The sequence below is a fragment of the Protopterus annectens genome, chromosome 5.part0 (assembly GCF_019279795.1).
Source record: "Protopterus annectens isolate FY-2018-M chromosome 5.part0, PAN1.0, whole genome shotgun sequence".
In the NCBI taxonomy this organism is placed as follows: domain Eukaryota; kingdom Metazoa; phylum Chordata; order Ceratodontiformes; family Protopteridae; genus Protopterus; species Protopterus annectens.
Window position 1 is genome coordinate 1,354,105,607 of NC_056735.1, and position 15,084 is coordinate 1,354,120,690.

At 43.8% G+C, this 15,084-nt stretch overlaps 1 protein-coding gene across 1 annotated transcript in view; it reads left to right on the forward strand.

Annotated features, from left to right (window-relative positions):
* ANKRD42 (ankyrin repeat domain 42) overlaps positions 1 to 15,084 on the forward strand; it is a 1,245,350-nt gene that overhangs the window by 629,225 nt on the left and 601,041 nt on the right. Inside the window, exon 6 of the mRNA XM_044071151.1 lies at positions 2,028 to 2,228. Coding sequence (XP_043927086.1) covers positions 2,028 to 2,228 — 201 coding nt within the window. The remainder of the gene's footprint in view (positions 1 to 2,027; positions 2,229 to 15,084) is intronic.

Below are 15,084 nucleotides of genomic sequence, written 5' to 3' on the forward strand. Positions count from 1 at the left end.
TGCAATGAATATACAAAATGTTTAACAGTTGCCTACGATCACAATTTACAAAAAGAGAATGTAAACAGAAAACGTTACATTTCCTAAGCCTTACTACAGACAGTAATATGAAACTCATTAGATACACAACGAAAATAAACCATTGTGGTATTTTCATTTGGTAGAAGTAAGACAAGGAGAAATGTATGGTGATAAGAAGAAAAGTAGGATAACGTTTGATGCAAAATGTGACCAGTGAGTGCACTGAACTGCATAGCCTGCTTGAGTATGCATGCATCACTTTTATTCTGTGCCCTCAGTGTGATGGCCTATACTTGCAGAACTGGTACTGCCTCTTTGCCATTGCTGCTACATAATGCATCTGGCTCTGCCTAGCATGAGGTACTGGCAGACCCAGTTCCTCTAATGAGTCTTTGTGCAGCTTCTCCTCTGCTGGTGCCTCGGGTCTATTACAATGATCTCACTGTCTAACAGTTATTGTAATGCCATGTTGTATGGCATAGTGTAGACCGCAAATGTTTTACTGCAGTTTTCTGATACATACCACAACATGCCACCAGATATGACCATGCAGTAGAAGTGAGCCTTCATGAATTCGGACACACATTCAATGATGTTTGTCTCTGACAGTTGGGTGTTGTGTGCAGTCCCCACCATGGTCTGGGGGCAATGGATGGTGATCACTGAGCATGGTTTCAAGGCATATCCAGCATCACCCACAATACAACAATGGACACCATTGCAAAAGTCTTGTTGCCACTTACTATAGAAACAGTATAGCCAGGCATTTGTGGCTGGCACTGTGTGCACCTACTAACTAGCTGACCCTGTTGGAAGTCACTCCAGCATGAAGTACTTGTAAAAATCTCACATACATCAAATGTGGGCAACACAGGAGCTGGCTGTATGGTGCACAGGCACATTGTATGTAAAGCCATATATATACAGCATACCACTGGCAGTTGATGAAGTAGAAGCTCTTCCATTTGATATACCAGATGCCATGTGGAGCAGGTGTGGCCTTTGTGGCATTATGGGTGCAGTCAATAATCTCCAGGATCTCAGGGAAACTGGCTGTGTTGTAGAATGTCCACAGAGTGTTAGCTCTCTCCTCTGGTGTCTATGTAAACCAAATATGCTTCTCCACATACTGCTTCATTATGTAGCATTCTTAAGGCCAAATTCCTAACATATCCTGTTGGTTGCTAGAAAAACTCCATAGCAAGGATGTTTAATGCAAACCTTTGTGCCCCCCAGGGATGAGCATTCCATTGCGGACACTTAATTCCATGTGAGGGTGGCACATGAGTATGAACTCCCACATGGTGTGTCTGTCCACGCAGTAGCAGTTGACAGCGTCCTGGTCAGTGAAGTGATGGCATATTAGCTGCTGAGAGATCTGTCTGTGAAATGGTAGATAATGATGCACAATACTGCAGTCATTGACTTTAAAGGAAGCCACTAACATATGCATCCTGCAAGTACTGATGTACCTAGCATCATAATGGGAGGTAATGTACTGTACATTGACAAACTGTGGTGTTCAGAATAGCTGACTGCCATGGCTGTCCAAGCTAAATTTATATTTTTCTGAATCACTTCATCAAGTTTGTTTGGTGTCATCATTTATATATACAGTGGGTCTCATTAGCATGTTACCTATCACTTGCATGCCATTTGTGGTAACTCTGTGGTAGTAAGCTCGCACTGCATGTGTCTCTGAATTGCAGATTCCTTGCATAACAGTGCACATGCCACTATTTTACATAACACAGTGCACTAATTATTTCCAAGTATTCCACCATATTTTGTTCTGGAATACAGATTAATACTTATCTGCTTTTACGGGATGAAACAGTTTTAAGTAGTTTGTCAATGTTTTTCATTTAAACTTTTTGAATTGCACCTGCAAAATGTGAGGCAGCATATTTCAATATCTGCAAACAATGTGGAGTATTTTTAAAATGAATTACCTGGCAAACTCATCATCATTCTTACATTGACATAAACATTTTTTTTTATTCTAGCTCATTTGGCAGCAATGGAAGGACATTTGCATTGCTTAAAATTCTTAGTCAGTCAAGGTGTCAGCATAACTCACACACTAGGGGCCAGGAATGACCAAGGAGAAAATTCAAAGGACCTGGCAAGCAGATTCTTCAAAAGCAACATTATACAGTATATTGATGCTGTGGAATATGAGCGAGATCATCCAAAGGAACAAGCAAGTATGCATTCATGGAGTTATTTTGCTGTAAACATTTTTAATCTCCTCTTGACGAAAGAGAAGTATTCTTATTTATTTATGTATGTATGTCATTTTTGTTTGTTTATATAAATTTTCCACGGGTAGAATGTGTCTCACAATGAATGGTTCAATTTCAGATTCAGCCTGGAGAATAAAGTAATAGAGAAACAAAAACTGTTTTGTATTAATTCCCATTGAAGAATAGTAACATTAGACAATATCTATTGACAATAAAATTTAATACAAAAGATGTTATGTATATTATGTTTGCTGTATTTGCAGTTAGTAAACAATAAACATTTTTTAGCATTCCATTACTCCTACTTGCAATTTTGAATTCCCTATCAACCTTGGATTTATTATTTCTGTCAGAGAGTTCTATTAATCATATTGTTTTAAAATACATTTCTGTTTTTCTTTATTTATTATATAGTATTATATTTAGTTTATAAGACCAACACTAGTCAGCTATGTGTCTTGGTCTGAATGTATTTTTGACACCTTCCAGCTTTATACTTTCCATTACCTATGTGTATGTCAGTCTCTTGTTAAAGTAATCAATGTTTCTTGCATGTTTGGCAAACTGTTTCAGCTACTATAATTCTGTTAAAAACACTGTTGGCATGTCTGCCTGTTTTCATATTATAATCTCAGCCTTCTTGTTCTAATTTGTCTGCCATTGTACTTAAGTTCTAGGTACTGCCATAGGTATTTATCCAAAAACACCTTTTGAATCATGGTGTGGGCTGCCTTCTACTATTCTGTATTCCATGAAGCACAGGTCATGTGTTGGTAAACTCACTGCATAGTTTCTTTGTGAATGTCATTCCTCTGACAAAAAAAGAGAGTGGAATTTCCCCACTTACATTCAGGGGGCTTTTCTCCAAGGTCAGTACATCTCTTGGAAAGAGAAATCTTTCCCTCTGCAATTACCTCACTGTAATGACTAGTGATTCATACTATCTTTTACTGTCTGCTGATATTTTTTGTATACCTTTTTTCCTCTTCCAGACTGCCATCAAAAAGGTACTGAAAATCCTGTTTTTTTTTGCCCCTCTGTTTGCTGACCTTCAAACCCTGCTCCCAGTTGGACATGGACATGGCCTATTCATTCTCTTATCCAGGAATTTTACCTGAGATCAAAGCAAGAGTTGTCTAGAGGGGGTTGTTTTTCAGATTACCATGAGTTTGCTTTATGCTGTCATTCACATCTTAGGAGGGAAGAAATTTTAATAGTCTACCTCCACTCCTGGGTGGGGGAGATGTATGATCTACATCACAGAAAAGGACCACAGTGGTTTCAATGAGTGAGTCAATGTCCAACCTTTGAGACCTAGTTGATTTCATAGTTAGGTCTGGAAGATTTTTAGAGAAAAATAAGTAGTTTCCATCTAGACTTTTGGAAGCTATGTAGTTTATGTTTCAGTTGTATATCTTACTAATTTTTATGATTTCACTGAAGTTTTTATTTACTACATATTCATGCCTTGCTGGTATATGTGCACATTAATGCAGAAGTTTAGAATATCATAAGCACTCAGTGAAGGTATCCTGAGTAGATGTATTTGGATCATTACTAGCATATCTGTGAGGATATAGATTGAAAAATATTCCAAAGCTTGGATCAATGAAGTAGTATCCCAGTCTGTTTTCACAGGAATAATATATATATATATATATATATATATATATATATATATATATATATATATATGGATCTTCTTCACTTGACCTAAATTTCATTTGACTGACACCCATTTGACCTACACCCAATTGACCTAAATTTCATTTGACCTAAAACTCATTTGACTGACTCCCATTTCACCTACATGTAAAACATAGATTTACTGCGGGTTTTCCTTCACCTGTGACTTGTTTGTGATAAAAAGAATTACTGTAACTTATAGTGCTGACTGTTATAATTCCGATAGTCATGTAGAAAGTAGTGTTGTAGTGTTTCTAAATGTGGGTTTTTCTATTTACATGTTTATAGGAAGTTTCTAAAGTAATTTGTCAAATGTTTTGTGGGTTCCCAGCAGTAGTGGCAGCATGTAGAGTGCTGTAAGGCAAATTAAAAGTATATGCCCTTTTCCCCACTGTAGTGTGATCCTGGAGTTAGTATGTATAATTAGGAGGTTGTGGGGGGCACAGCTCCCCACATTGGGGGGTGTGGGTGCGAAGCCCCCCAACTAGTTTGGTTGTACATTGCCCCGTTTCTATTAAGAGGGTTAGTAGGTAGTTTTTAAGTTCTAGAAAAGGTTAGTTATTGGTGTTCGAAGTGTGCTTGTCTATGGTTTAAGATTTAGTATGTTGAAATTCAGCATTGTAAGCTGTTGGTGAAATGGGAGTCAGTCTAATGAGTTTTAGGTCAAATGAAATTTAGGTCAATTGGGTGTCAGTCAAATGAGTCTCAATCAAATGACATTTAGGTCAACTGAAGTAGACCCATATATATAGATATGTATATCTATATATCTATATATATATATATATATATATATATATATATATATATATATATATATATATATATATAGATATAGATACACACACACACACACACACACACACACACACACACACACACACATTTCACAATGAGTTTGATTTTTCACTTAAGTTAAAGACAGTGGTAGTGTTACATGTTATTACAGAGATTTTAGTTATGTAAGTATGCTGATAAAGATATTGCCATGACTGCTTGGAATTCATATTTGTTCTAATGTGTTTTGTTAATATTTGGACATATTTATTTGATGCTGAATGGTTTAACCAGTATTTTGGTAGTTAAAACACACACATAGATTGTATTTTCATTGACTTTGTGTCTGGAGTTTAGTCAGGAAATACTCATGCTCTGGAGAGGACATAGAAATTAGATTCCTGTTCTTTTAGAGGATTCTGGTGTGGGCAGAGACCTGAGCGTTCTATACCTCAAGACTCTGACTTTCGACAGTGAGCCTGAAATTGTACAAATGGATGTTTTCTCCTTTTCTGAGACTGTCTCTAGACTCAACAATGTGTTTTCATATGAATAGGTGGATTTTCCCCTTGAATTGGCCAGATGCTATTATTTATTAAAACAAGAAGCCCCACATACTGCACCCATTTCTTCCATTCTGCCAGCCTTGGAGGATGCTTTCAAAACTGCCAGCAACTCTCCTGATACTCAACTATCAGTAACTAAAAAGGCAAATACACTGTAGAAAGTATCTCAAACTAATATGTCTCTTTTCTCATCTTAAAGCAAATCCAGCTGCTGTTTCTCCTACTGTTTCTACTGGAAAAAGCCACCTCACCACCCTTTACTAATTTCTTGGGAATAAAGAGTTTAAGCTACTGGACAGACTGGGTAAGAGACTCTTCTTCATATACTCTAGTCTTCAGAATTCATAACTACCAGGGCTACATGTGGAAGTTTAAGCTGAAATGTGCCTACAGTTTGAGAGATTTTTCTGCTTCCCAGCCCCCTGAAAATAGGTCTTATTTGAATCAGATTGTTTATAACCTGTCTCAAGTTTCTAAGCATGCGTTAAAAAGTTTGTATGGTTGTGATGATACGGTTTCCAGGGCTACTGCTTTAGCTGCAGTCTTGAGAATATTTCTCTGGATACATAATCAAGCTTTTAGATGACTTAAAGTCAGAAACTCTGAATTCCCTCCTTGACAGGGAGGTCTTATTTGTTCTTCTGCTGTGCAAGTCCTCAAACAATATAATGAGAGAGCTAAGGTAATGCAAGAAGTTTCTAGGATTTTTTTTTCATGTCCCCAGGTTCTTCCCTTTCAAACCATCTACTTCTTTTAAGTGACAAAATAAGCAAGAGGTGCTTCCTGCTAGCACGCTGACACCTAAGAAGACATATCAGGAGGGGACCAATAACATTTCCAAAAAACAAGGAATTTTTTTCCCCAAAAAAATGGTCAAATACCAGTCTCAGAATGATTATGCCAGAAATCTGATCACCTTCCCTCCCTCCCTCTACAGCCCTAGCATCTCTTCCTCTTTCACAGAATTTGACCCTCCATGCCCGCTTTTGGCAACAGATTGTCTTAGACCGATGGCTTTTGAAGATGATCCAGGAGGGTTACAGTTGTCAATGGATAGAAAAGCCTCCTTCTTTCAGGGGCATTTCCCCAACCCTGCTAATCAAATGGAGTTATTAACTCAAGTTCTCCAGCATATGTTGCAACCAGGAGTCATGTAACATATTCCTGCAGAACAAACAGGAAAGAGTTTTTACTTCAAAGTCAAACTTATGGTTCCAAAGAAGGAACATTTTTGGAAAACAGTTTGCATCTCTCTTTTCTAAATGTTTTTGTGACGATTCCATAATTCAAGATGTTGACCCTTCAAACATTGATAGCTCTGTTCTCAGATCAGAGCGTTATAGTAACCTTAGACCTCAAAGATGCTTACCATCGCATTCCCATAGCAAGCAACTTCAAATGATTTCTAAGATTTTCTGTATCTGGGTTTAAATTATCAATTCTCTGCATTACCCTTTGTGTTGTCCACTGCACCAAGAGTGTTTACAAAGCATAGTGGACAAGGTGGTGGCCCACTGCAGACTGCAAGGTATCAACATGTTTCCTTATTTAGATGACTTGCTTATCTGTGTAGTCTTTTCCAAGATGTCAGGAGTCTTTAACAAAGGTATATTCTCTCCTGAACAATCTAGGATTCCAAGTACATATGCAAAATCCTCCCTCACTCCATCACATAGGATTGTGTTTCTAGATTGCCTAAGTCTTTCCTTCCTCAAGAGTAGGTGGATTTATCCCTGGATGTCTTCACGAACATCTCTTGCCAGTCTCACGCTACTGCCAGATAATTTCTCAGGCTACTAGGTCTCATGACTTCTATGAGTCTAATGATTCCCTTTACCATGCTTCATATGAGAAAGATTTGGTAATACATTAAAAACATGTGGATCCAACATTCTCACCCCCCCCCCCTTGAGTTTCAAATCCCACAACTGGGCTTTATAAAGTCGGAACTGGACTGGTGGTGGTATGAGATGGCTCACAATCCAGGACTACCTTTTTCTCCACCCACTCCAACACAATATGTATTTTTAAAAGGTTCAATTTTGTACTGTCTGGGAGAGCTAATGTAGAACATACTTTATTAGATCTTAAAATGTTTACTCGGAAATTGAATTTACACTTATTGATGGGCGGTAATGATGACTCATCTACTGTGACTTGCCCATTTAAGAGGAGAAGTTTAGCTAAACCCCTCTTCTTCCTGTGATTCAGATCTTTGAAAGGATGTGTGAAAGGGATATTCGCGTTTTATTGAATGGCTAACGTAAATTTAGATACTATAATCTTACTGCTGAAGACAAACGTATTTTGTCTTCTTTTATGAGGGATAGAGAAATCAGATGTATGAAACCTGACAAGGTGGGTGATCTTGTGATTATGTACGATTTAGACTACACTGGTCAGATATGCAATCTTTTATGTGACCCTGAAGTGTATGGCTCAGTATCACTCAATGAGATTAATGTAGCATACAGGAGTATTAAAGTTGCACTAGATGAATTACTTTTATTTGATCACATCATCTTGGATTTGTATAAGTTTTTTAGGGTGATTGATACCATTGTCCCCAAGATTTTGATCCCGAAGCTACATTCCAATGTTTTGGATCCTTGCCTATGCCGTATTGTGGCCTTGGCTGGCTCCATTACTGAATCCCTTGCAAATTCATTGATTTAAAATTGAAAAACTTGTTTGTTAATTTCCCACATACTATCCGTGACTCTTGGGACCTGTTGGATAAGTTACACAATGTTGTTTTTGAACCATCAAAGTTTTTTTACCACTTGTGATGTACAAAGTCTTTTTTCGGTTATACCTCACGATGAGGGTTTACAGTGGTTTGATGATGTGGTCCACAGGTTTGGTAACATTACAGGTAACGATGAGTTTTTGATCCATGAGTTCATGGACATAGTATTGGCTAACAATTTTATTTCGCCCTGTGGGGAATACTATAGGCAGCTTACTGGAGTTGCTATGGGAGCCACATGTGCCCCCACATTTGCTAATGGGGTCTTGCTAAAATAGGAACTTGCCATCTTATTCCATCTCCCTTTATTTTAATATTGTGCTGGTTATTACCATTACTTGGATGATTTATTATTTGTCTAGCACGGTACTCGAGATCAATTTACAGACTTTGTTTGTCAAATGGAGAACAGTAATAATTTTTTAAAGTTTACCCACCATATTGCTTCGAGAGAGATTTGTAATTTGGATATTAAGTACCTGAGGTGGGTTTTGAAACCAGGGTTTACAGAAAACCCACCTACTGCAATATTTTTCTTTTAAAAGAGTATTGTGAGGCACCATTTTATTAAAGTATCTAGGCTCACTTCTAACGATGTGCTCTGTCAACAAGAATTTTTGGAACTTAAACATATGATCTGAAGTAGGATATTCATTTGTCTGCAACCTGTGGGTTATGGATCCGATATCGGATCCGAACCGGCATAGTTTTCCAGCTATGGATCCAAGCTCTCAGCTCCTCCCCTCACCCATAATGCCCTGCTCTACCCTCATGACCTCAGATCTTGTTTGCCGCGCTGGTAACTAGATGTGGATACATAGCTCTCAGCTAAGTAGACTATTTTCTTGTTGAAAAATAGAGAATTTTTTCTTTCTTTAACAATTTTTGTGTGAAAGTTGTAGGTTTCCTATTATTATTGACTGTTTTTAGTTTAATTTAATTTTCAGTAGTAATTTTTATTCCCTCGCCTCGCTGGTACGTAGAGTGTGTGTGAGGCCTGTGTGCTTCTTTTATTGTTAAGTTACTTTTCTGTAACTTTAGGTTAAGTTTATAGACTATGGCTGAACAGCCTAAGTCCATATTTTCAGCCCGAGTGTGGCCATAAGCTCTCACCGGCTGATGGCCACACTCGGTGTGTTAGTGTCTTGGGGTTGAACACCTCACATCTGGTTGTTCCATTTGTGCAGGGTTCAACCTCAGGGCACTGAGGAGCGGAGGTCCAAGCTGGTCTTGGCGGGTCTTTACCGCCGGACTCGGCTCGACCTCCGCTCCTTCGGGACTCCTGCGGCTGCAGTTGTTCCCCTGTGGCACCCCTCCTGCTCCTGGGACTCAAACTCCCGCTTCAGGACAGGAGAGGGATGCATCTAAAAGGACCGGAGGGAGAAGCACCATGGCGGGCCGAAACCTCTGTTTCGGCCCGCCAGCCAAGCCGGCTTCTCCCCGGCTTCCTTGTCGGTCCGGTCTCCTCCTTCTCGGCTCCGGTCACCTGTGTGCTTCTCACCGGGTCCTGAGGAGGAGGAGACCTGATCTCCGTCGAGGCTATCGAGGAGGCATTCCAGGCCTACCTCGGTAGCCTCGCCGAGATCTACCCATAGCTCGATGCTGATCTGGACCGGATGATGAGAAGGTTCATCCAGGCCCAGATGCAGATGGGAGTGTTTGCCTCCTCCGGGGAGCTCAACACCCTTTTTAAGCCTATTGCTCCTTCTCCGACCCGCTATCCGGGTTCGGAGCAACTGGAGCCGAGCAGCTTCGAGCCGGGGAGGTCGGAGCCGATAGTACTTGGTACCGGATCCGACCATGCCTCGAAAGGCCGGATCCGATCTCGGAGCCTGGATCCGAGCCGGATCCGGGGATCAGTGCTCTTCGGCGCCGCCTGTGTCGGAGCGCACTGTCCTTCGGATCCGAGTGCCGCGCCGGCCCGATCCACTCTTCGGATCCGAGGGAGCCGATTGTCGGATCCTTTGATCGAGGTCGGCCCCTTCGGCTTTTGATGTAGTGGAGAGGGCTCTGTTGAGGGTCTCCGGACCCCGGCACTTGCTTCGGCTCCGCCCCGCTCCCTCTGCACTGGGCCAGGCTTCCACCATCCGGCCCCTGGGACAGCCTGCTTCTGTGCCCCAAGTTGCTCCCATGGAGCAAATTGCTGTTGCGAGGACTCCTCTGACAGCCCCCAGAGGAGGCCCTCGCAAGCATACATGCAAAAGGAGGCACATTGACTCCCCCGAGTCTCTCACTGAAGACACGGACTTGGAGGAAGGGGAAGGCTCCCCACGGTCACCCCCCGAGGATGTCTCCTTCGGAGACATCATGGAAATGCTCCGTATTAGGGGGTGGTCTGCCCCAAGTCTTCCTCGGACGAGTCCGTGTTCTTGGAGGCATTCAAACGGGCCTGTCTACCTCTTGGGTGAACCCCCCTGCCGACCCCCTGGTGGACCTTATTACCACCAGGGCGTGGAAGGAACCGGACACCAGGGAGCCAATTCCCAAAAGACCTGACAGGATCCTTAGCCCGCCCTCCCCCAGAACTCATTCGAGTAAGGGGCCTCCTGTAGATGCCATGTTGATGGCGGCGCCACAAAGAGGAACTGGCTCAGGAGAGTCCCTCAGTCCACCCACCGAGCAAGGAGTCTCGGATGATGGACCGCTTGGGAAGCGGATGTTCAGTTCGCGACCTTCTCGGTAAGGGCGCTGAACTATTTGGCACATGTTATTCGGATGCAGCGAGACCTTATTAAGGAGCACGCTGCATCCCTGGGTCCATTTCGGAGGAGGACAGAGCTCTGCACTCCACCAAAATGGCCACTCTTAGGTCAGTCACAAATACTTCTATGCGGCTACTCTCCCATGCTACGGAGGGCGCCGCCAGAGCTGCGGGGACAGGACTGGTCACTAGACGACAGGCCTGGCGCCGCCACTGCGATTTTTCTGAGCCCTTCAAGGCGCCGCTTTGCTAACGCCTTTGATGGTTCTGCTCTGTTTGGCAAGACCGCTCACAGACGCTGACCCAGAGCGAGAAGGACGGGAAGACGCTGTCTGCCGTCGGAATCCGCTTCTCTGCACCCCAGAGGCCCTATTCTAGGAACCAAAAGGGTCAGAAGAAGATGTGGTTCCGGAAGTCGCAGCAGTCCCAGCCTGCTCGCGACAACCAGTCCTTCCGTGGCAGAGGAGGACAGGGAGGACGCCGCCCTAGAGGCAGAGGGGCTCCCAGAAACTTCGGGTCCAGGGAACCTTTCTCTGAACGGCCCGCGCAGCAACCCTGAGGGGTTGCCCGACTGCTCTACTCTGGAGGCAGTCGGGGGACGTTGGGCACCTAGCGGCATGGGAGTCCATAACATCAGACCGCTGGGTTCTCCAAATCATATCCAGGGATATCGCATTCCTTTCCTTCACCTTCCAAAGATGAAGTCCCTCCCAGACGTACCACCCGGTCAAAGGGAGGCCGCTTTGGCAGAAATTGGCCATCTGCTAGAGAAAAGAGCCATCCAGCCCGTTCCCCCAGACCAGATCGGATCAGGGTTCTACTCCAGGTTCTTTTAGTGCCAAAAAGACGGGGAACTAAGACCAATCCTAGACCTCTCTCTCTTTGAATCTGGCAGTCCCCAAAGAAAAATTCGAATGGTCACTCTACAATCTATTCTCCCCTTCTGGGAGAAGGCCACTGGATGTGCTCGATAGATCTCAAGGACGCGTACTACCACATCCTAATGGACAGACGCCCAGGAGGTTTCTCCGCCCGGCTGGGAGCCAGTCACTACCAGTTCGGGTCCTTCCCTTGGTCTCACCACAGCCCCCAGGGTGTTTACCAAAGTACTAGCAGTGGTAGCGGCCCACCTGAGGCTTCAGGGGTGCAGGTCTTTCCCTACCTGGACGACTGGCTCCTTACCGCCCCAACAAGGCATCTACTTCTCTCGGCGCCGAGACTCCTTTCTCCATCTTGCTCCATTTCTGGGCATCACAATAAATACAACAAGTCCAACCTGGCACCTACTCAGCTCTTAGATTTCATAGGGGCCAGACTAGACACAAGGAGTTTACGAGCCTTCCTCACTGCGGACAGAGTTCTAAATCTGCAGCTCCAGGTGCGGGCCATTCTCCATTCATGTTCTGTTCCAGCGGAGTTGGTCCTGAGGGCTCTAGGGTCCATGGCTTCGTCGATAGCACTTCTTCCTCTTGCCAGGCTCAATATGCGCATTCTACAGTGGACGCCTTAGTACAGTGGTCATACCTTGCTCTCCCATGCATCATCCCATAGCGATCAGCAAGGCTTGCAAGCGGTCCCTCTTGTGGTGGCTCCACTCCCGGATCTCCACGAGGGTCGCCCATTTTGTGCTTCTCCCCCTCTCGCCACGGTGACCACGAACGCCTCCCGCCTCGGGTGGGGGGGGCACTTATGGCCGGACAGTCCAAGGCACGTGGAACGATTCAGAGACCTTACTGCATATCAATGTTCTAGAGATGAGAGCAGTGCTCTTAGCGTTGCTAGCACTTCAGGACTTTCTTCCCTTGGGAACAATTGCGATTCAATCGGACAATATGTCTGTTGTCTGGTACATCAACAAGCAAGGGGGAACAAGGTCTTACCCTCTTTGTCGAGAGGCCATGAGAGTTTGGGAATGGGCAATCTCCACCAATCGCTTTCTCATAGCAACGCACATTCCGGTCGGTCCAACATCCTAGCGGACAAGCTCAGTCGCACCATTCTGACCCCTTACGAGTGGTCTCTCAATTGTCAAGTAGCGGAACGCATATTCGCACGGTGGGAAGCCTCTTCATGCGATCTTTTTGCTTCTCCCTCAAACACCAAGGCGCTTACAGTTTTTCGCTCTAATACCTCCTCCCGGAGGTACCCCAAGAGACGCTCTGGTGCATGCTTGGCCACCCGGTCTTCTGTATGCCTATCCACCCTTGCCTCTGATGCTGCAAGTTCTTCAGAAAGCCTCTCGGGTGGGTTGCAGAATGATTCTCATTGCTCCATTCTGGCCTCGACAGATCTGGTTCCCCTTCCTAAGGTCTCACTCGGTGAATCCTCCTTGATTCTAGATCCCATTCCGGATCTGATATCCCATCCATCCTGCATTCCTCCTCCGAACCTGGACAACCTGAAGCTGACCGCTTGGCTGCTCCAGTTCCACTCTTGATAAGGACTCGGTATTTCTTCACCGGTAAAGGCTATTTTGGTGGCGGCTCATAAACCATCCACTAGAAAGGTTTATCAAGCAAATGGAAGCGCTTTCTCTGTGGGCGGAGCGGCAAGGCCTAGATCCCTTCACGGTTCCTCTCCCTGTAGTGCTTGATTTTCTAACCTCTCTCTTTAATGATGGTGCCAGCAGTTCCACAGTCAAAGTTCAACTGGCGGCAATTTCTCACTATCACATTGGTCAAGAGTCTAATCCTCTTATGTCAGCCAAATTGTGCAAAGCATTTCTTAAGGGTACTTTCCTTCTCAGGCCCCCTATCAAGCAAGCAGTTCCTCCTTGGGACCTTTCTTTGGTCCTACAGGCCTTGACCGCTCCCCTTCGAGCCCGCTACAGTGGATCTCAAATTCTTGTCCTACAAGACAGCCTTTTTGGTAGCCATTACATCAGCCAAGAGAGTTTCTGAACTTCAAGCTTTATCAGCTAAACCTCCTTACTTGGTATTTCATCCGGACCGTGTCTCCCTCAGGACCAACCCGTCCTTCCTTCCTAAAATCGCTTCTGAAGCAAACATCAATCAATCCATTAACCTCCCTGTTTTCTTCCCTAAGTATGAAAACAAAGGTGAATATAAGCTACACTCACTAGATGTTCACAGGCAACTAAGATTTTATCTCAACAGGACAGCTGGTCATAGGCAATCCGACCAGCTGTTTATTTCCTTTGCAAAATTCAATTTGGGCAAGCCAATTTCTAAAGTTTCTCTGTCCCGCTGGATTTCACAGTGCATTTTATTGGCTTATCAAGCCAGGAAGGCTCGCACCGGGGGTGTTCATGCCCATTCAACCCGGTCAGTATCTACCTCGGCAGCCTTCAAGGCTAGGATTCCTCTAGATGATATTTGTGCAGCAGCCACGTGGGCTTCATCTCATACATTTATTTCTCACTATAAGTTGGATCTTGCATCTAGGGGTTGAGCATCCTTTGGCTCTGCGGTGCTCCGGAATATCCTTCCATGATGGCCGCCCAAGATTCAGGTAGCTGGGGACTCTGTCCCACAGGTTGCAGACAAATGAATATCCTACTTCAGATTTAGAGTTATGTACTCACCATAACCTTCCATCTGAGTAGGTGTATTCATTTGTCTGCAACCATCCCGCCCTCCTATCCCCCTGGCCTTTCAGTTTCCTGCATATTCCTTGTTACCCTTTTGAGGGTATTGTTGCTTTGGCAAACTCGATCTGAGGTCATGAGGGTAGAGCAGGGCATTATGGGTGAGGGGAGGAGCTGAGAGCTTGGATCCATAGCTGGAAAACTATGCCGGTTCGGATCCGATATCGGATCCATAACCCACAGGTTGCAGACAAATGAATACACCTACTCAGATGGAACGTTATGGTGAGTACATAACTTCTAATTTTTGGACAGTGGTTATCCTGATTCTATGCTTAATTTTATTGACTCAGATATTTGGGCAGAGAGACGGGGAAGTATGGTCCAATTCTTAAATGTAGTTTGGTTTAGAACAGTGGATCCAATAATCCTGGTGGGGCTGAGGGTGTATTTCAGAACAATATGGTATTACGTTACTCCTTGGATGTGAAGGCTATAGAAAATATTGTTTGTAGTAATTGGTTGATGTTCCATTGTGACAATAATACCTGATTAAGTACACAAAGACCTTGTTTTACATATAGAAGGAGGGGCAACATTAGTTCAACATTCCCCATAACTTGCAGATGTGGCAGATGCCACCAGTGTAGATATACTGAGAGTAACTGCACTGGGGGGTTTTATGAAAAAATAAAAGGACATGCAAAGGGTGGTAGATTTAATTTTTGGTGTGAGCGGTTGGTTTACCTAGCCTGCTGCACCCAATATCCTGCTTTTTCTATAGGCAAGAC